At 42.3% G+C, this 20,894-nt stretch overlaps 2 protein-coding genes across 4 annotated transcripts; both read left to right on the forward strand.

Annotated features, from left to right (window-relative positions):
- Window positions 1-395: 395 nt before the first annotated feature.
- gramd1c (GRAM domain containing 1c) lies at window positions 396-11,381 on the forward strand (the record flags this gene model as incomplete). The annotated part of the gene is made up of 19 exons (XM_083995274.1): window positions 396-446; window positions 775-836; window positions 1,001-1,124; window positions 1,634-1,757; window positions 2,563-2,663; window positions 3,352-3,447; window positions 3,554-3,634; window positions 6,011-6,129; window positions 6,233-6,389; window positions 6,474-6,633; window positions 6,724-6,867; window positions 6,965-7,083; window positions 7,162-7,304; window positions 7,387-7,490; window positions 7,790-7,960; window positions 8,489-8,555; window positions 8,868-8,987; window positions 9,381-9,486; window positions 10,081-11,381. The coding sequence occupies 19 exons, from the start codon at window positions 396-398 to the stop codon at window positions 10,147-10,149; spliced, it is 2,118 nt and encodes a 705-aa protein (XP_083851400.1). The 3' UTR covers window positions 10,150-11,381.
- Window positions 11,382-13,560: 2,179 nt separating this feature from the next.
- On the forward strand, window positions 13,561-20,708 carry zdhhc23b (zDHHC palmitoyltransferase 23b). 3 transcript variants are annotated; one of them, XM_083995023.1, is made up of 6 exons: window positions 13,561-13,854; window positions 15,412-15,566; window positions 15,973-16,662; window positions 17,740-17,907; window positions 19,604-19,870; window positions 20,316-20,708. In XM_083995023.1, exons 2-6 carry the CDS (start codon window positions 15,430-15,432, stop codon window positions 20,359-20,361), a joined length of 1,308 nt encoding a protein of 435 aa, XP_083851149.1. In that variant the 5' UTR covers window positions 13,561-13,854; window positions 15,412-15,429; the 3' UTR covers window positions 20,362-20,708. The 3 variants fall into 3 exon arrangements, with proteins under 3 accessions (XP_083851149.1, XP_083851150.1, XP_083851148.1); XM_083995024.1 differs by having other exon boundaries at window positions 15,420-15,566; XM_083995022.1 differs by having other exon boundaries at window positions 13,733-13,866.
- The last annotated feature ends 186 nt before the right edge of the window (window positions 20,709-20,894 follow it).

The raw sequence follows: 20,894 nt of genomic DNA on the forward strand, positions 1-20,894 counted from the left end.
CCATGACAGAAAACGTCATGCACAGGTGAGTTGGCTCAACCTGAACACTTCCAAAGTATTTCGGGGGGGGGGGGGGGGGGTCATTTTGTGCTTAAACTAGTTTCGTGAAGACCAATGAGCGCCTCCAATGAGGTGACAACTCCCTGAGGCATGTAGTTGTTCACCGGATGAGATGCAGCTGCAACACGCTTCACTTCAACTCCAGAGCTGCGCCAGACAAACTGTGTCCACTTTTTATTTGTATTTGTTTAATCTCTAAATCTCGGTGACACACGCGGAACAGAAACCCTGGGTCCACTCCGAGCCAGGTAAGTGATTGATTGTTCGCAGCTTCGTGTCGCACAGACTGCCCACATGTTGACACACGCTCGAGCTGCAGCACACCTTGTGCGAGAATGGCGCTGCGCGTAAATAAGTCCCAGAGACGCGGATTTACATACCTGAAGGTAAACGCGTATCATCTTAGATCATAGTTGTATGAAGCTCGACATTTGGGTCGATGCATGGTGGATCACATCAGTCACTTCAATCAGTTTTTTAGGCGCAAAGTTAAACGAGTTTCTTCTTAACACATGTTTTCACTGCTTTGACGCACAAATCTGAGGTTGCAGCGATGCTTTTCCTGCTCCACAGCTTATCACGGGTATCTGTGCTGAGAGTCATGAGTGCATAAAGGTTTCTGTTCATTGGCATGACCGAGCTCCCTCAGCAACCCTCCCAGTCAAACCAGTTTTGTGGCGGTGATAATGACTTCCCCTGTGGTGCTGCTGTTAGATGACAGTGCGCGCTGACGTTCACACGTTCATCGTCTTAACTCTCAACAGACCCCACGAGCTGTTAGTATTACTTCTTTTTTTTACTCTCTTCACTCCAGCTTCTCCCTCCCTGTGACGCCAGCGCTCAGGGATTGGACCTTGTTTTGTGTGCAGCAGAGTTCAAATGATCACTTTTTAGGCTATTTATTAATTTTCTTTTCTTTTTCCTTCCCCAATCCAAGCAGAGCAGCAGCTGCAGCAGCAGAAGAGGAAGAGCAGATGGACCAGCTCTCCAACCGATCAGGAGTGGGCAGTGATGACATTGTAGATGAGCTATCACAGGTGGATGAGAGCTCAGATGAAGGAGAGGTAAAAACAAAACAAAACAATTGAACTAAACTATATATTTCTCCACTTCACATTGACAAATATTTTTTTTTTTATTATACAACATTTAGACTACAACATACAAGACTATTCGTCTTGGATACATCTCACAGAAACTCAAACCACACACAGTCCCAGTAGAGTTAACAATCAACAGTAGAGTTAACAATCAACAGCAGAATGGAAAACCTTTGACTGCCCTCTTGTGGCTCTGCTTCAGTATTATTGCATGTTTCACCTAACTACAAGAGGGATTTCTGTTGCTTCTCTGATGCAAAGCCCAGAAGGATAATAATGCTGTTTATCCTCTGCACAAACACACCAGAGTTGATGCTTATTGTTTTGTCCAAATTACTCTTTTTACACTGTTTATCATGTCTATGTGTTCCCTGCATAAAGACAGAACAGATGTCCTACTATTGATGCATTTGAACTTGACAACCGCTGCATTGATGTGTCCGTGTCAGTAACGTTTCCCTCTCCTCCATCAGAGCTCAGATCCTCAGGGACAGTGTCTTGCTGCACCTCAGGCTCCTCTGCCAACCTACAAACAGAGGTATGAGGAGTTTAAGAAGCTGTTCAAAGAGCTGCCGGAGTCAGACAGACTCATAGCGGGTGAGTTATGAAGGCTGGCTCTTATTACGATGTTCAGTACTTTAATATGCTATAAAACTACAAGATTTAATACGCTAATGTTCCCAATGAATATCCTAAATGTCCCTTTAAATATGTTTAAAGACGACATAAAACATTATCCCCTGCATTGATGATAAAAGTAAAATATTCAAGTCAAAGCTTCATGTTTTTATGGCTTCACTGTTGCATGAAATAGAAACTGGGCGCTCTGATCATTGCCCCGTGACTCAGCTGTGATTTCTGCAAAACGAAAGGTTTTGGCACAAACTTAAAAGTGTAAAAAGTAATCATCCTTTCAGTGAAGCAATAACCAGATGCTCAACACCGATTCAAACAATGGACTTTACTGTTAATTTGTAAGATTGAATTGATTCCAAAGAAAAAGGAAATTCGATGCTGTTCGATGTACTGGAAACAGATATCTTGTTTTTCAAGTTATTACTCCTTTTGCATCATTTCTAACTTTTTTTTTTACATGCAAACAGACAACCACAGAACATTTTTGTGCAAATAAGTCAAATAACGCATAGAAGGGATCGGCAATTTCTCCTTTTTTATTTCAGCTGTTTAAATAGTTTCCGTCCCAGGACTCATTTCCTGCAGCTGTTCTATATTTCTACTTCACTACAGTTTTAACACAAAGTTGCAGTTTGTAAAATGTGATGCATCATTGAGTCTATAAAATCTGCCTATTAGGTAATTTTGTAGTGATCTTTCTTATAGTGTATCAAAGAACAACGCAGGTGCAAGATTGACTTCAGCTGCCCTATATATTTTCCCTCAGACTATCCGTGTGCCCTCCAGCGGGACTTCCTCCATCAGGGACGCCTCTACCTCTCAGAGAACTGGCTCTGTTTCCACAGCGCTGTGTTTCGTGGCTTGAAGGTAGGAGGAGGCAGTTTACAGTTAAAGAGGACACTATCTACTCATCAATGTAACATGTGAACTAAGCAATACAATACAGAAATATGTACTTTTCTAAATGTATATTATTTAAACAATAATAGAGTGGTTGAAAATGCACTTTTCAGGACTTTGCTCCCACTTTACTAACTTTGGGAGAAGAGAATTATTTATATATAATATAAAACAATATCAGTCAAAGAAGAAAATCATGAGCTTCATTTGTAGCTCTAATTTCTGCCACAGATATCTGACCAAGCATAAGACAAGGTGACACTGATGAGCTCATTAAATGATAAAGAAATGTTTCCAGAAGGAACAGTGAGAAGATGCAACAGTTTGCAACCGTGTGCAAAAGATTACAGAACATTACACAGATACAAAAGGAAAAATAACAAGGAAAATTCACTAATTGCTACACTTGCACCAGCGTCAGTCGGTGATATGATAAACTGTGAACAATGGAGCCTGATTAAGTCATTGCTGTGAGCGCTGCGGTCCACACCTCCTCTTGGGAGTTGCTCAGTCATTACACGATGTCATCACAAAATAACTAATTAGTGTGGGAGGATCTAGTGTAATGGTATCTACAAGTTTATGTTTATGGCTGTAAGTTGATTAGCATCTATGCACCAACTACTGTAACCTCTAAACATTTTTTTTTTTATAGATCACACTGAAGCTTAAAGATGTCACGACGGTGACCAAAGAGAAAACGGCTCGGCTGATTCCCAACGCCATCCAGGTCTCCCTGAACACAGAGAAGGTACACGATGAAAGAAAAGAGCAGCCCATCAGATCTTGTTTCATGATTTATTAACATAAATTTTAATTACCGGTAACTATTTTTCTCCTTCTGTGTTTGCCTTCAGTATTTCTTCACTTCCTTCTCATCAAGAGAGAAACCTTACAGAAATATTCTCCACATCTGGCAATACGCGCTGACGAACAAGGTAAAGTTGTAGTCCTACTCACCTGCTGTTACCCGACTTCACCCGTCAGAACAATGTTCATAGGTTCAATAATAGTCACATGTGTAAAGATCAACACTCTCCACAAGACCTGCAGTCCCTTCAAACCACATCTGACAGCAGTCATCTGGTAATCTTTATAAACCAGATTCCAGGACCTCAATTAAACTATGACTAAATGCCTCCTACAACACCAGCAGCTCTGTGACTTTACCCCGTTTTGCAGCACTTATCTCATCGGTCCAGAGTACGAAACACGCTGCCCTGACCACAGGCTGCCTTCTGTTTGAGGTTATCAGTGCAAGGTAAAGATCTGCAACACAGCAGCAGCAGAGTTTGTTCATGGCTCCAACAGACAGAGACAGAGTTTTTATTTATTGTAACACAACGATAAACATGTATTTTGAATCATTTACCAGTGTGTCGGGGATTCAGTAAAAAATAAACCCAGAGGAGCTCAGCTCAGCCACCTTTTACCCAAATCTTTGTGGTGTCAAAGTAAAGAGATAAGGGAGAATAAATCAGGGTAAGTGTACTTTGAAATTGAAAGTGTGCAGGTGCAAAAACTGTAAATAAGTTCAAGTGTGTTATTTCATGTGAGATGGTTTCAAATGTCAACAGTGCAACTCCTCATAGAAAGGTGAAATGTCAGTTTATATGTAAAACATGTTGTGGAATAAGACGTAAAATCAGGTCAAACCCAAGAGTAAGTGATCAAAACATCAACCAACAGGTCCAACGTGTCAATTACAGTAAAAAGCTCTTGAAATGTGAATTATAAACGGTGCCGCCAGAGGTAGTTTGAAGCCTGTGCACAGTTAAAAGCTGAAGTGTGGCCTGATGTGTTAGCAGTAAAAGCAGTTGAAGTGTGAGGTGAAGTATTTGAGCTGTCGGATTAAAGTAAAAAAAGAATGTTGAAATGTTAAAATGTGAAAACTGAGTGTAGCTGAAATAACATTTTGGAAGAATAAAAACAGAAAGCAGGGTAACTTTTTAATCTAAAGAGCTGCTGAGCAAACCAGTCAAAATTACAGTCAACTATTAATAGCTGAAGGCAACTGTGTGCTAACTTCTGTAGCAAGGCCATATTACATGTCATGAGGCCACTTCACAATAAAAGTCACTGTGTTTTGCAAGTTTTTTCTCCACCACTAACAATAAGAACTATTATTTAGACAGGTATATAATTGTATAATATTATTATATTGCAGGCTTGATACCATACCACATGATTTGACATGATCAGAACTTATATTAAAAACAAACAACAAAATAACAGGAATAAAGGTTAAATTTGAAATTAGCATGTTATTTCGACAGCTTCCTCCATTAGATTCCTCAGACACTTTGGCAGCCTACCCACCGGGCTGCGGGTCTCCTGAGATCTGGAGCACAAACACCTGTATGAAAACACCAGCATGTAAAAGTTCATTGACCTCTCCAGGTGTGGCTTTAAGGGCCCATTTGCATCGACGGCCTGCCTCCTTAACGCACGCACACACACCACACTTGACGCTCGGCTCGTGTCGGTTATATATCAAAACAGAAGAGCCTTCTCCGGTCGATTGAGCCGCCGGTGAACCGGACTTTCGACAGGCAGAGGCTTTTATTATTTACCTTTATCGGTGTGGATCTGGGCGGCGCGTCTTTACGCCCCAGATCTCGCTCAGATCCAGGACTTTACTTCCTGAATGTGGGAGCGCGGCGCGGCGCGTCCAGGTCACTGATCACAGTTTGACAGCCGGTTAAAGCTCACAGCTGTGGGGGAAATGTCAGCGGACAAGTAAGTAAAACTTGAGTTAATGGATCTCACACTGTCTCTCTCAGCTCTGACACCTTGTGCGTTTCCAAAAAACGTCTTAAATCTTCCGTCTGGAGAAACGCGCCTACAATCATTTTCCATCAGAACCTGGAACAGCTTTGCTTGTTTTATGCCAATGGCACACGATACCGACTTTGTCTGTCTGTGGATTTCGTTTTACGCTATGTATTTCTTTCAGATGTGAATAATTGTTGTTGATATGTCTAAGTGTGGGCCTCTCCTGGCTGTTTGGGGTTAAACACTTAAATGTAAGATGAGTATCCGAGCAGTTCAGAGAGACAATAAGGTTTGTAGGTTGGTTGTCATGCAGAGACAGAAGAGTAATTATAGTGTGTGGAGGTGTCTAAGCTACACAGACCCTTTGTTTTGTTGTGTGTTAACACTATGGTTTGTGTATCTGCCAAAGCAGAGCTCATATTGGGAAAGAGGAAGACATCTCGACAAGGGCTGATTTCCAAACAAGCCTTTTTGCATTTCTATTCCCGTGTGACTTCATGTGGTGTGTTTTTTTTTTTTTTTTTTGTCCCCGCTTTTAGCATCTGATCTGTGCGGAGTTTTGGCACTTGGTTAAACAGCATTATGGGCATGATCTGGGTCTGAGCCATGAAGAAATGGAGAGCTTGCCGATATATGTAGAGTCAAGCATGCAGACCAGGTGAGCAAACACACCCACACCTGCTCTTCCACTCGCAGCACAAACACACACACACACACAGTAATGCATGGGGATTTGATGCCACCTGTTTGTTCGCCTGCAGCCCGTCTTCAAGGTCTGGTGGTGATGATGGTCTAGGGAAGCTGGAGCGGCCCCCCTCCCTTCGCCTGTCTGCGGCAGAGCACGGGCCTTTGGAGGCCTCCACGCCTCAAGGGGAAGACGTGCCCTCACCTGTCGGCTCACAGACCTCAGCCAATGGGGTATTTAAAATAACATTTTTCACATTTTGTGCTTTGCTTTTCTCAACGTTTCCTCCAGCTAATTTCTTTGGTGTCTTCCTATAGGATGACTCCCGCAACACCCCGTCCATGCGGCGCAGTCCTGTCCCCTCGCTGGACCGCATCGCACCAGAACGGGGCTCCAAGCGCTCCAACCATTCTCTGGACCTCAACGCCAATGAAAACGGTCTTTCTGAGCAGAGCGCTTCAGACAGCATTGAAGAAGGTTAGAGTAAAAAAACAAAAAAAAAAACAACCCAGGACACTTGAGTGCCCATGTGTTATCTATATTTTAATGCTTTTCCCTTCATCTCAGTGGAGGAGCAAGTGGGACAGTCCCAGATGCAGGGTCGAGTCTACATAAACAAGGTCTTCCACATCAGTGCCAGCAAAATGTTCGAGATGCTCTTCACAGACTCCAGTTTCATCCGCAGGTTTATGGACGTCAGGAAGATAACCAGTAAGATCCGTAATCTTCTGCCGTTCCCAAAACTAATTTCCCCACCAGTTTTGGCTAATGTAACCTGTCATGTGTGTCCTTTGTGGGGGTTTTTTAGATTCCAGCTTTAATCCTTGGCAACAGGATGCCACAGGGAACAGGAAGCGCGGTCTGAACTACACAATAACCATCAACAACCCTCTGATTGGAAAGTTCTCCACCGCTACAGAGAACCAGGTCTGTTTACATCAGTTACAACATGTTCCTGTGTGAATTATGGCTCGCCGCTTATTTTCTTCTCCATTTATTTTTCAGACGATGTACAAAGAATCCAGGGAGGGTCAGTATTATCACGTCGAGTCTGAGGTGTACACCCATGACGTTCCCTATCACGATTACTTCTACACTCAAAACCAATACTACATCACAAGAAGCTCGAAGCGGAAGTGCCGACTAAGGTAAGGGGTTTATCCAGTTGATCTGTTGACTTTTATATTTTCTTAAATCCCCGGCATTTAAAGCATCTGTTGTGCTTTTTAGGGTTTCCACTGATGTGAAGTACAACAAGCAGCCATGGGGACTGATCAAGTCTTTTATCACTAAAAACTCCTGGAGCGGCATAGAGGATTATTTCAGACAGCTGGGTGAGTAGAGACTCTTTGGAGAGCACTTCCTTGTCTTCTCTCCTGAGCTTGTGATTCATTTTTATCTCTGATCTGATATGAACCGTTTCCTCGGCACATGGCAGCACTGCTGCAGTAAATCACATTACAGTTGCGTACAATGGGCATTTTTGTCTGTTTCATGCTGAACATAATTGTATGTACATGCTGAACTGAGCTTCAACCTTAATCTTTTTTTTTTTACTGTGTTACCACCTGGTTCTGCCCCACATTTGGTTTTACCTGTTTTTTTTTTTTTGCTGTTTGATGACGTGAAACAGAGGTAGAGCTGCTGGAGGAGGAAGCAGAGATAAACCAAGGAGGTGGTGATTCTGGAAAGATGGGTGGACTTCGGAGGAGGAGGCGGACTTACAGCCGTACTCAGCCAGAGCACATGAAACCCAACAAGCATCATGGGCAAGACCCCGACCAGGACAGGGATGGCAACAAGGGTACATGGCATCTTTGATAACCACTTGAAAAGCAGATTGTTATCGTAGCTTAGCTTACCTTAGCATAAATACTGAATGCATGAGGGAAACGACTGGCATGACTGTCTCCACAACGACCAATACCGTACATCAAAATGTCTGAACATTCAATTGTTCATGCACAGCTGCTAATGCGGAAGCAAGGATTGGACAAAGTGTTGACACAGACTTGAAGGCAAAGGCGTGCGTGCTATGCTAGTAACTACATGTCAGTCAACAGCCACTGCTGATCAGAACTGAAGATCAAAGGCATACTGTACCTGCAGGAGTTACATGTCACTGTCTTTTCCAGTCACACTCTTTGACGCATGCAGCAACAGCAACATTTAGATCTCAATCTGTTGCAAAATGTTGAATGCCAATGGGAGGAAATGCCTTGTAACCAGAAATATGTTGCAAGCCATTGCAAAAATGTTCACATATTGACTGCAACTTTGCATTAAGGAGAAAATAATTCATTATTCATAGATCTGTCCTGCTGTATTTCAGGCCCCACAGAAATGAAAGGCACGCACAGATTGAGCACCACGGCGATAGTAGCGGGAATGAGTCTAATGTAAGTAAACAACCTGAAATGCAAAAAATCAAACAATGTGGTTTCTGTTGTTGTCTATGATAAATGCAAATTATGTCTGTATTTTCAAAACACTACTGAGAACTGTCTGTGCATAATAGATGCAAAATTTAATGTGCATCTAATATGCACGTTGTCCATGATGACATACCACCGAGTGGAGAAAAGTCATTATGCTTAAAGGTTGTGTCGTAATTTTAGGTGTTGGCGAAGTTCTTCCACACCTCTCTCTCCCTTCCTATTGTGCAGGGATGTGGTTGCAATAAATTCATAGATTTCTTTTCTCTCTTTCAGTTTGCTGATTCTGACCTTGCTGAATCTGGGCCTCTTTTTCAAGTTGTGGGCCATGGAGGATGTAGCCCAACGCATGCACCTGAGCACAAAGCAGCGGCTGAGGGAGAGGAGCGAGGCCAGGTCAGACAACCGTCTGCTAAGTAACTAGATCAGTAGCTGCCAAGGCAGCTCAGAAAGCAGAAGTCTGGGTGTGGGTGGAGCGGGGGAAGGGGGGGGTTAGTCTTCGTCCATATTTTAGTTTTTCTCTCTCTGCCGTTCAAGCAGCCCACATACAAGACAGCTTTTGTTCTAATGACTCACAGTGTTAAAACTGCCTGTTTATCAGCCACAGTAAATGTGCTTATGTAAGTGACATAATCTTGCATCAGCATTCAGCACTCCTCTGCTCTCAGTCCTCCTCCTACATTTTCCTCACTTCATGTCCTTTTTTTTTCTCTCCTTTCGTGTAGCAGAAGTGAATATCCTCTGTTCCACATCAGAATAATAACCCTCTCTTTTTGTGTTGTTTGACAGCTTTGCCCAAGAATATGGTCCCAAACAGGGGCCAGGGTTTAAGTCCAGAGAGGAGGTGCTCCTACTAAAAACTGTATTGCAGGACTCCATCAACCTTTTAGACCAGGTAGGTCAATCTACTTTAAAATGGGGAATTAACTAAATCTTTAAAAAGTGGTGTAGTGTGTATCTGCTTGTCATTAAGTCAGTTTCAATCATTGTTTACTTGTAATGGTTACAATTATATCACACACATAATAGTTTTATGACTGGGATCTGGATCAAATAGTGAAAAAACGAGATCCAGCTGGATCTGACAACTGTGCCATCTATGAAATATTCAGAGAGCAACTGTTAAATGTGTAATGCTGAGTCTTTTCACTGAATTTTAAAAGTTGTATCGTGCAGCCCTGTCTTGAATGGCTGCTCATGTGTTATTAGATGATTTGTTTTGTTCTTCATAGGTGCAGACCAGTGTGAACTTAAATTTAGATGGGCAGTAGGAAGGTGTTGAGTTCAAAGGTCAACACTTAAAAGTTGTGTTCCTTATGATTTCAGTCCTGTTTAATTTGGCAACACTAGTGGTGACTGTTGTGACAGCAAGTGTGGGTTTAATATTAGAGTAAACACCTTGAGCACTCTTTTTGTTGCCACAGTGCGTAGTTGGGCAATCGAAATCCAGTTCTAGCTGCTGAGTCAGTTTTTCTTTTCTTCGTCACAGCTCCGCAGCTCTCTCATGGTGCTGCAACAAAACTTTGCCATGGCCAATCGGACGGCAGCGCCGCAGTGACGCTGCACACCTGACGACTACAGAACGCCTCGGCCCCACTGAGTAAAGAAAAGCCTGCAGCGATGACATGCCTCTGAGGAAGTCACTGGTTTCCAGTGATGTTGCCGGGTAAAAGTCCCCAGACCCCGCCCGCCCCCATGAAATGCCCTGTGTTGCCAAGGGTTACACATCCTAAAGCCTGTAGTGGGGCATCAGGTGCCAGGATGTTTTTAAAGCTGTGGACTGACTGCTGGGAGGACGAAGTTACATCAGAGCCGCAGCAGTGGGTTTAGATTTGTGTCGGGTGCCTTTGTCGGCTCCCATTGCTGCTTGTGTTTGACTCCTTCTAAACGGCGGCATTTGATTTCAGGAAACCCCCTCCTCGTGCCTTACTATTTTCTGATCGACCTCATGCTGCACCAGATGAACAACTGTTTCTATTTTATCCCCAGAAAGTGAATCATTATTTAACAACAGATTTCTCTAAATGAACTTTGCACATTTTAATTTTTGCACATTTATGTGCCTTATAGGAGAGGCTGCATTTTAGTTATCCTTTTAAGATTTTTATTTTTTCCAATAAAAATGGTACAATCAGTAACTCAAGATATAAAGTTTGTTTTCTCTTTTGTAATCATGATATTTTTTTCTATTTGTAAACTGCAATGTACATTAAATTGCAAGTAGAAAAATATGAATTTTAAAAACATTGTATATAAGCCAAATCTGGTGTACATAAAATACTATATTGTGTCACATATATATCTAATTTGGTAACTTATAGTCCTGCTCTGGATCAGTTGAAGGGAGTGCTATGTAAACTATGCAATAGAAGCTAGTGACATACCAAGTGTATCCTTATCCTGTGTACATGCTTGATTACACTATTTTTCTATTTTTCCTCTTCAGTGCTCAGAGTCAGTGGGACTATCTCAGGTTATCTCGGTACTGTGCATTCACTCTGTAAACACCAGACACAGGTGAACTCTGTGATCTCAAAACTGACATGAACACTAGTCATTTGCCTTTTCCCCTCCTTTTTTTTCTTTATCACTTCTTGGTGACACACAACTACAGTTGCTTTGAGCCTTGTTTGATGTTTACAGTGTTGCCATCACCCTTATTTGAGTAGAAAACTTTGTGTAGCATTTCTCACTGAAAATCACCTCTTAAAACCAACACTTGTTTAAATTTGGTTGCTGTTGTTTTGTACATTTTGACTATATTGCAATGTGATGTTTTAATAAACAAGATTTCTTGCCAGAGTCCTGCCAGTATTTCTAAGAGACAATATATTAGCGCTACAAACTATTTTTCATTATTTATTCCCGGTAGTCTGACCTTTTCTTTAGTGATGATAATTTATAATAGCTTACCAGAGCAGCCCACATATCAAATGTCTTGTGTTTTGTTTTTTTCAACCAACCACACAAAAAATGCATTTACTCTAAAAGAGAATAAGAGCAAATGCTAATATTCAGATACTCACTGTAATAAAATAGCTGCAAAATCATTTTGTTTTTCGAGTAATTGCATTTGAATCATTTATATTGATGGAAACGACTGGACTCGCATAGATTTTAGAAAATATTTATATGCCTGATTTTCATTATTGAGGACCATGCACATATTCTCCAGCCAGACCTATTGATTTCACCGAGTACAAAACTTGCAGTTGAATTGCACCTCTAAAATCCTAGAACATCAACCACCTGAGAGTTGGACAATACACTGAATTGCAAACGTTTAGGGCAATAAGTTCATATCAAGATTCAGAGTGCTGCTGAAAACTAGACCATGTATTAGTGTCTTGTTTGATAGATTGAAGAAATAACTGTACATGATTTTCAGATAAAGCACAAATAATTTACAGTATCTCTTTCTCTCATAGGACTAAAAACTATTAAAAAATTACATGTTTATGTTTTATCATAGATGATGTTGGTAGGAGCTGGATACACTGTCTGCGGCTGTTGGAGTCTAAAGACTAAGGCTTTTGTGTCCTGTACTACGCAAGTGAAACACTACACTCTTGAGACTCTCTTGAATCATTAAAACAGAACCCTGTCCCAATATCTTACTAGAGAGATAATATTTCAACCCTCTTTTACAGTATGTTCATGAATAGGTTACATAATAATGGAAAATATGACATGGCTAATTGTCAGAGATGGAAAACAGTACATTTATATAACTACTTGGGCTCCATTACAATTTACTCACTTAGCCAAGCACTCTCACACAAAAAAAAGTGTATTAAATATAGAAGACTTCTCATTGAGAAACTATCTACTTGGGACACCTTGTCATGTTTTCGATTTTGTTAGCGCCTCCACAAAAGAGACGTTTTTTTTTATCCATAAACTTCACAAATAGTTCAAGGCCCAAACAAGTCAAATAACCCAATATAGTGGAGGTGAACTGAATTACTGTTGGGTGGTTTAATCTCAAACTTCACATTTTCTCCACTGGTCCATCTGGCCCACAAAAAAGTATAGTAGCCTACATCAACGGAGTTGGGTCAAAATAACAATTTGCCTATGAAACACTGAAACCTCTCTCCTGTGTTCCTTATTTTTTTCTCTGTTGCTTCTTTGTTGTGTTTTTCCTTGTTTCTTTCCCTCGTTTCTCTTTCTATTGGTTGATTTGTTTTGGTAATGATATTGTATTGGAGGGGAGGCTTTTATATTGCCCCTTGGGCTTCTTTTCCTCTCTTGCACCGTTATTTGCCTTTTGTATTATGAAATAAAATGATTGTTTTATCATTGTGCATATAAATAAATACATACAAATTCATGTGCTGCACCCTTGGACATTAAAGCAGAAGTAAGCGGAATATTTGTGTTAATATAAGTCTTAAATAGTTATATCTTCCGACAGCAATCACTTCTATAGAGTGTTTGGTCTGAAACACGGGTCTGTCAGTCACTCTGCTCTGCTGTAAGCCGAGGAGAAAACTTTCCTTGTATCCTACAACCTTTATCCAATGAGGAGAGAGAACGGCATAAAGGGGCGGTCCTCTCTGTGTGTGCAGCCAAGGGATGCGCGTGAATGTGGTGACGTAGGGACGAGGGCGGGGACTGCTAACTCCATCTGCTGACAGGAAGTTATAGCCAAAACCACCGGATCGCTTACTTCTGCTTTAATTCATCACTGTCACTGAGGTCAAGTTATTTTCTTTATACCTCCACTACAGTGTGTGCAGACAGTAATGAGCTTTGTGTCAGGTTGTTATGTATAGTTTGAGTTCTTCCTCCACCACTGTGACCAGTGTATTGTAGTGCACCAGTCTGGTCCCAGTGTGTGTTGTTGTCAGTTGTCCTGCAGCTGTGGGAGTGGAGCCGAGCCGAGTCCTGGGCGGGGGGACGCTGCGTCATGTGACGTCACGAGGGGAACCGTCGGCCGTGACTCTCGGTCCAGCGGAGCCGCAGGACGTCACGTCTCTCGGTCTCTCCGGTCTCTCCCGGTGTGAAGCTTCACTCTCACGGCCCCCCGCCCCCCCCTCCTCTCCTCCTCCTCCGTGGACGGTCTCGTCTCCGCTTGCTGCTGCTGTTGTTCCGGAGACTTCTCCTCCTCCACAGCGACCTGCAGCTCCGAGACTCACCGGATACGACGACCGTTACCGGGGAGACAGACTTCCGCCGAGGAGGAGAAGTCCGGTGTCCGGTGGTGCGGGGGAAAATCAATCGATATCGATATCGATCAGAAGGCGTCGGCATGTAGCAGGTAGGTGTTCAGGTATGTTAATTACAGCTCGTTTGTTGTTGTGAGTCTTTGTGTGTGTGGGTGTTTGAGCGTTTGTCGACGCAGCGAACCGCTTCCGTTAAAACGATTAGTTACAGTACGTGTTGACATAAAGTGAAATATGGATCAACTGAAACCTCACGCGATGATTAGCCTAAAAGTTAACTGACTGTCACGAGAACAGGGTCGAAACATTAAACTAAGGGCACGTGTGAACTATGATAATCTACCAACACAATCCAGGAAACTAGCCCCTTAAAAAAATAACATCCCACAATGTTTTGAACCACAGTGTCTCCAAAATCTAATGTTTTCTCAGTTCCAGGTTGAAGTGCTGGAATAGATGTCTACTCAGGAACAAGTAGCCTATTTATCTTTTTATTAACAGGATTTAATGAGGAAAACTATCATGCGGCTTGCAACAACAACAAAAAAAGCAGTTGCTGTACCTCTCTCTTGACCCTCTCATCTACCTATTAAATAAATGAATTAGCCTAATTATCATTAATAAGAGGTTTGTGTGGTCTGCTAATGAGGCACTTATGCACCAAACAGCTCAATTATGTTTGGTATAGTTGCAAACTTCATGTAGCCTACCCACACTTTTAATAAATACTGATGTTAATTATGATTTTAAAAAAAGAACTGTAGCTACACCAACAATAAACCATCAACTCAAAGGAGAAGAAGGGTGAACAGAGTATCATGATTTGGGGCTGTTTGACTGTCTCTTTGTCTGGGCAGCAGTAGGACAGTGATCCTATATCAAGACAAATCTTCTATAGATTGACTTGAGATGCTGTGAATAGACCCGGATAGAGCTCACCCTAAACATTGAGAAGCGGGTCTAAAAGGAAGAAAGGTTATTGATGCCACTGGACGTCCAAAAAAAGGTTTAAAGAGGGTGGTCATAAAGATGTGACAGATTACCTCTGTGTGATATTAACTTCAGCACATTTAGATCAGATCAGATCCCATTTTATGACCACTTAGCCTAATGCATAAATCCAGGTGGTTCCAAAGAGTTTGCATAGTTTTTCTTAACCCTGTACAACTTGTAACATTAAACATACCAGTTCAGATTTTTCTATTCATAGCCTTGATTTTGATTTCTGTAATGGAGGGGACACTTGACCTCCAACTGCCTTGCTGTCCAAACAAACCCACAAGCTGCAGCACTGAGAGTGTTTGCATGCTGTAAAATCATTAAAGCATGACAGATGTGTGACAGATGTGAGGGTAGGAGGTGGACTGGACAGGATCAAATGAGCACAGTCTGCTTTGCAGTGTTGCCTGGTTCGAAATCTGTTTGGAATCACTCCACCATCTAAAACACATGCAAACAGCTCATAAGCTGCTGAATGCAAAGGTCATTTTAGCAAAGTGAGCTTTTAAACGTATTAGTTTAGGTTATTGTACTTCACTCTTATCTCTCATTGGCCACTTTTCCTGTTTTCAAACGCTCTCATATTGAACTTAAATGCCCTAAATAAGTTAAGTTACTGACGGATTATGTTTTTTTTTTTAAATATATGATAGGTTGCCAGGCCGTCTGTCATGAAGAAGAGAGCCAGCAAGGTGCATGAGGAGGAGGAGATCTTGTGCTGCTGCGAGTACGTCAACAGACACGGAGAGCGCAGCCATATCGCGGCCTGCTGCTGCGACTGTGAGGACCTGGATGATGCTTGTGACAGGTGAGTGGGATTTATCCGATTAACTCTGGGTCTGGGTTATTTGTTTTAGGCCATTAATTGATTAAGTGAAAGGTACTTAGTTATTTTAATCTTATGCTTAACCAAATATAGGAAATGACTACTTTTAATCCAAGCTGCATTACAAAACATGAAAATAGCCCTCTTTCACAGCATACTCTAAAAAACAACAACTTTTTATTACACAAAAAGCACAATTATTACTAATCTAAATGAATCATGGCTTTGTCAATGGGATGTAGAATGAGCATTACTCATTACATGGTTTTATTATTATGTGTTATGTGTTTATATGGGTTCTTTAGAACAAAGTAAAGGGGTAAGTTTGCTCACATGTTGCTCAGATCTCATCTATTTCCTATAAATTTTGTTTTCCAAACTCTGTCAGGTTTTTGAAGAGGGAGGCTCAGAAACCCGAGTCCCTTTCGCAGGTGGCTGATGTTGTCACGGACCGGATTCGTGTGCCGTGGCTGTGGGGAGGAGCCCGCAAACTAGAACTGTCCGTCATCCCGCCTCTTGTCATCCTTCCTGTCCTGCTGCACGTCGCTGCTCTCCACTTCCTTCTCGGCCTTGTGGTTCTGACGGCTCTGCCCGGCCTGGTGCTGTGGTACTACTACGTCACCCACCGTAAAAAGGGACGGACGCTCTTCTTCCTCAGCCTGGCTCTCTTCTCTCTGGCGTACATGTACTACCTGTTCATCACTGAGGTGTTTCCCCGCGGAGATATCGGCCTGGTGCAGCTATCGGTGATCACTGCAGGTGTCGTCTCCACTCTGGTAGCTCTCGTCTACACTAAGAGAGACCCTGGCGTCGTGGTGCCAAACCAGGAGCTCGTCCACAGCACGGTGACTTATTACAGCCCCCTCCCAGACAGAGACCCCGCTGTGAATGGAGGGACGCAGGGAGTGACGATGACAGTAACTAATCGGACGGGATCGGCGGAGCAGTCGGAGGCGGAGCAGAAGGAAAGTAGCCGGAAAAACTGGTGTGCGGTGTGCAGGGTGGTGCGGCCCCCGAGGGCGGGACATTGTCGTATCTGTGGTGTCTGCGTGCTGCGTCTCGATCACCACTGTGTCTGGTGGGTCCCGTTGAAACGCCTCTTCTCTTCTCACTCAGCCTGTCATCCTGTTTCTTCCACTCTGTCTCACATCTCAAACACTGCAGTTGTCTAGTTTGTTTGTCTTTCCCCACACAAACTAATACATGTTAAAAAAACAAACATACATCCATTTAAATTTCCAAATGATGTCCTTAAAGGGATAGTTCAACCTTTTGGCAAATTGGCCCATTGCCATAATCCCTATAGTTTTAGGAGTAGGTTCGTTACCTTTAATTGACGGTGCAAGCTATTTTTAGAACGGCGGAGCTGCTCAGAGCTATGCTAAGGAGGCTCATGGGATTTCTTGGGTTCCCTCATCAAATACACAAACCAACAACTCCAAAACGCTCTGGTGGACAAGTTGTGACCTGAACATTCACCACGCTATGAGATAATAACAGAACGTTACGAGACAGAGTTGTTTTCTAGGTAAATTCATGCAAAACCGCTGATGTGCGTGCCCTTCAGGGGCAGTTTTTCGGCAAGCAGTCTCTGCATTTACCTTGAAAACAACTACGTCTCGTAACGCTCTGTTATTATCTCATAGCGTGGTGAATGTGCAGGTCACAACTTGTCCACCAGAGCGTTGTGGAGTTGTTGGATTGTGTATTTGATGAGTTTGATGAGGGAAACCGAGAAATCCCATTACCCTCCGTAGCGTAGCTCTGAGCAGCTCGCGGCTCTGCTCTGCCGTTCTAAAAATAGTTTGCACCATCAATTAAAGGTAATGAACCTACTGCTATGACTAAAGGGATTATGGCAATGGGCCAATTTGCCAAAATGTTGAACTATCCCTTTAAGTGAGATTTTACGATGCATACCAAACAGTCTGAGTCTTTATTGACCATATTTGCATGTCATACATCACATATGGTAATAACAGCTGTAAGTGATCACTCCCTTGTCACCATCCTTTGATGTGTGATCCTGCATGTCCATGTGTAGTGTATCCCTGGGATCTCAGTACGATGTTCTGTCTGCCTGTGTGTGTGTGTGTGTGTGTGTGTGTATCCCTCTGTGTTTGTGTGTGTGTCCTGTCTGTTGTTGCTGAGGTAGGATAAACAGCTGCGTAGGACTGGCCAATCACCGCAGCTTCCTGCTTACGCTCGTCTTCTTCCTGTTGACGTCTCTGTACGGGATCAGCCTGGTGCTGCAGAGCGTGTGTCCGACTCAACACCTCTTCACCGCCCTGCTGTATTGCCCAGGGGTGTACAACCAGTACAGGTACTGCTAACACTGACACACACTTCATACAGTAAAAATTCAAAAAACTTCCAGTGCACACTAAAGCATAGGATAGACAAGATTTATTATCACAAGTAAAAACAAGTGGCGAACAACACGTTTCACATGTTGCTTCATCAGATTCGCTCTTGATTGTCATCAGGTGTGAGCTTAAATAGACAAGGTGAATGACACCAGGATCATGACAGCCCGACAATCAATCAATCAATCAATCAATCAATCAATCAATCAATCAATCAATCAATCAATCAATCAATCAATCAATCAATCAATCAATCAATCAATCAATCAGATACAAATTTACAAGCTCATCTATAAAAGGCAAGTACAAATACCATAAATAGCATAGGCAAGACATAAAGCGTAATACAAATATCTGACAAGTGTCAACTCTCATAATAGGAGACAATATAGATGAAAAAATGAAAAAGACTACTGGTATGTAGATAATAAAAAAATATAATAATTAGGACCCATTACAATAATGAGACACACACTTAAAACACTTAGGGTAAGCGGTGTGACTGATCAATCATATGCCATTCACTAATTAGATGAAACAAATGAATCTTGGGACACTGAGAATGATTTGTGAATAGGTGAAAAAGGAGATTTTAACTGCAATGAATGGACTAATTCTACTTTTTGGGATCCTTTTTTTCAAGCTGAAACTTGAGATGAGGAAATGTATGTATTTGTACAATAAATACTTGAGCGTAGCACAAGGAAAATTTAAAAAAAGGGAAAACAATATAAGCAAAAACATGAATAAGTAAATGTCCCATAATGTAAAATGACTCCTTTAAATAATGTTGATATTGACATTAATGAAATTCACATACCGGTACATCTCAATTTTTTTATTTAAATGTAAGAAGTGCCACAAATCTAAGATTGCCATTGTTTGGTACTTTTTATTGTGAGTATTCACATGGGAATGTAAAATAAAATCACATAAATTTTCTTCAAAGCACGAACACACAAACTCAGTAATCAACACTACATACCAAACAGAAATAACTTCAGATGGAGCTCATTTAAGCAGGAAGTGGCAGATGGCCTTTTAGTAGCAATGAAAATAAAACTTCATTTTGTTGCTCATAGGAACAATTTTTAACCACTTTGGGCCATTTTGACATTTTTCCCAGAATTCTCAGTGAACGCTGACATTAAATTAGTTTATCCAGACTTCTTGCTTATTGGACTTGATGCTCCTTTCACTGTAGTGTTCAATCAGTTTCTTGGAGAGCGTCCTGTTGAGCTGTTGGAGAACGATTCGCTGTTTGTGCTCAGAGCAGCGAGAGAAAGAGTGGATGTGAAGTAGTGCAAACGATGAGCTCTGGCACTTCTGTAGGCGTCGCACACTTAAAATAGTTCCTGATAGCGTCCATCTCAACCTCACACTCAACAGCGATCATGTCCTATATAGAATAATATGTCCTCTTCTTTCTTTTAAACTGGTCACACAGACTGTTGTATAATTGTGTGCAGTTTTAAATTTAAAACTGAATGATCTTTTAGTTTCCTATTTTATGCTGAGGCAGTAGTGATTAAAATCAAAAGGGAGAAAAGAGGTTTTCTATCTACGAACCTTACAAGTGCTTAATGTTTGGTGCTTATTTTATGTGTAGTGATATATTTAAGACACCATCTTTGCTCCTTGTCTCCGCTCCAGCGCTGCGCTGTGCTTCACCTGTGCCTGGTACAGCAGCATCGTGACAGGTGGGCTGCTTCACCTGCTGCTGGTGCAGGTCGTCAACGTCAGCTACAACGTGACCGAGCGCGAGGCCCGCATCGCTCTGCGGGAAAAGACAGCCCGCAGCGCCTACTGGGGACTCGTCGTGGACACCGGCGTCTACTCCCGAGGTTTCCGAGGCAACTGGGCTGAGTTCATGACCATGGGAGACGAAGCGAATCCTCCCTCCGCCCCAACAGACCTGGTGTAAGAGACGGTTAATGAAGCCTGCCTTTCACACACGGCTGCTGTTCTGCTCCTGTTCACTGGATGGCAGCATGGCTCCTTTAACCTCGATGTGACTTCGCCGACCGCTCTGTGTGTTGGCAGCACAACCCGAGAGCTGCCAGGATTGTTATCAATGGGCAAGTGCAGCAAATGAGCTGTCGGCTGATTTGTGCCGACTTTATCGCACAGCAATAATAACACAACTACAAACTGCAATAGACGCTTTCATTGCCATTAACGTCACTGACAGCTGGCGCCTCCTCTGTGCAGCTATATCCACACTCACTGATCTTAAATCTCCTTCCACTGCCGTCTCATCCCACCTGCCGTCACCTCCTGCCACACAAATAGCACTGTTTCCCTCTCACCGATTGTCTTCCTCCTGAGTTGAACATTGTCCGTTTTTATTTCCTTTTCATTCCAGTGCCTTGGTGGGAGCCCATCAGATGAAGAAATGTAATAACGACTGATCCATTGATCATCTTAGGGACATTTTCATGAGCACAGAAACATAATGATGCCTCTGGAGCTGGTCCTGCCCAACACATGGGCTTGAACACTCCTCCACAAACACCTGCAGTGATTGACCGCCACTGACCTCTTGATGGATATATGGATATTACAGACAAATAAAAACGCCTCAGTCAGTCCAGTTAAAGTTTTACAGCCTGTCACATCAAACATAATGACTTATTGCATTGTGAAGAACACATTAAAAGTTAATTTTGCTCTTTTAAGGTGGTTCAGACTGACTCTTGGAAACAGCAACAATCGATACATGGTAACGTCAGCTCATGTTTTCCACCATCGCTGCTCTTTAGTCATCAGAGGGGCTGACAACTTTATTTGTACAACAATTATATGGGTCCAGTTGTGTTTGTATGAAATGAATTGTATTTATTTTTATTAAATGAATGTGAGACATCTACATTTGTATCAGTTTTCTGTTTGTGTGAGTGTGAGTATGTGTGTGTGTTGTCTCCTACAGTTTCTCTCTCCCAGA

Source organism: Trachurus trachurus (assembly GCF_905171665.1).
Source record: "Trachurus trachurus genome assembly, chromosome: 20".
NCBI lineage: Eukaryota > Metazoa > Chordata > Actinopteri > Carangiformes > Carangidae > Trachurus > Trachurus trachurus.

What these genes read in the sequence shown, in the direction of transcription:
- zdhhc23b (XM_083995023.1), top strand. Translation starts at nt 15,430, where the DNA reads ATGAAGAAGAGAGCCAGCAAGGTGCATGAGGAGGAGGAGATCTTGTGC. An exon ending in CTGGATGATGCTTGTGACAG is followed by an intron (nt 15,567 to 15,972) that starts GTGAGTGGGATT and finishes AAACTCTGTCAG; the next exon opens with GTTTTTGAAGAGGGAGGCTC. An exon ending in CTCGATCACCACTGTGTCTG is followed by an intron (nt 16,663 to 17,739) that starts GTGGGTCCCGTT and finishes TTGCTGAGGTAG; the next exon opens with GATAAACAGCTGCGTAGGAC.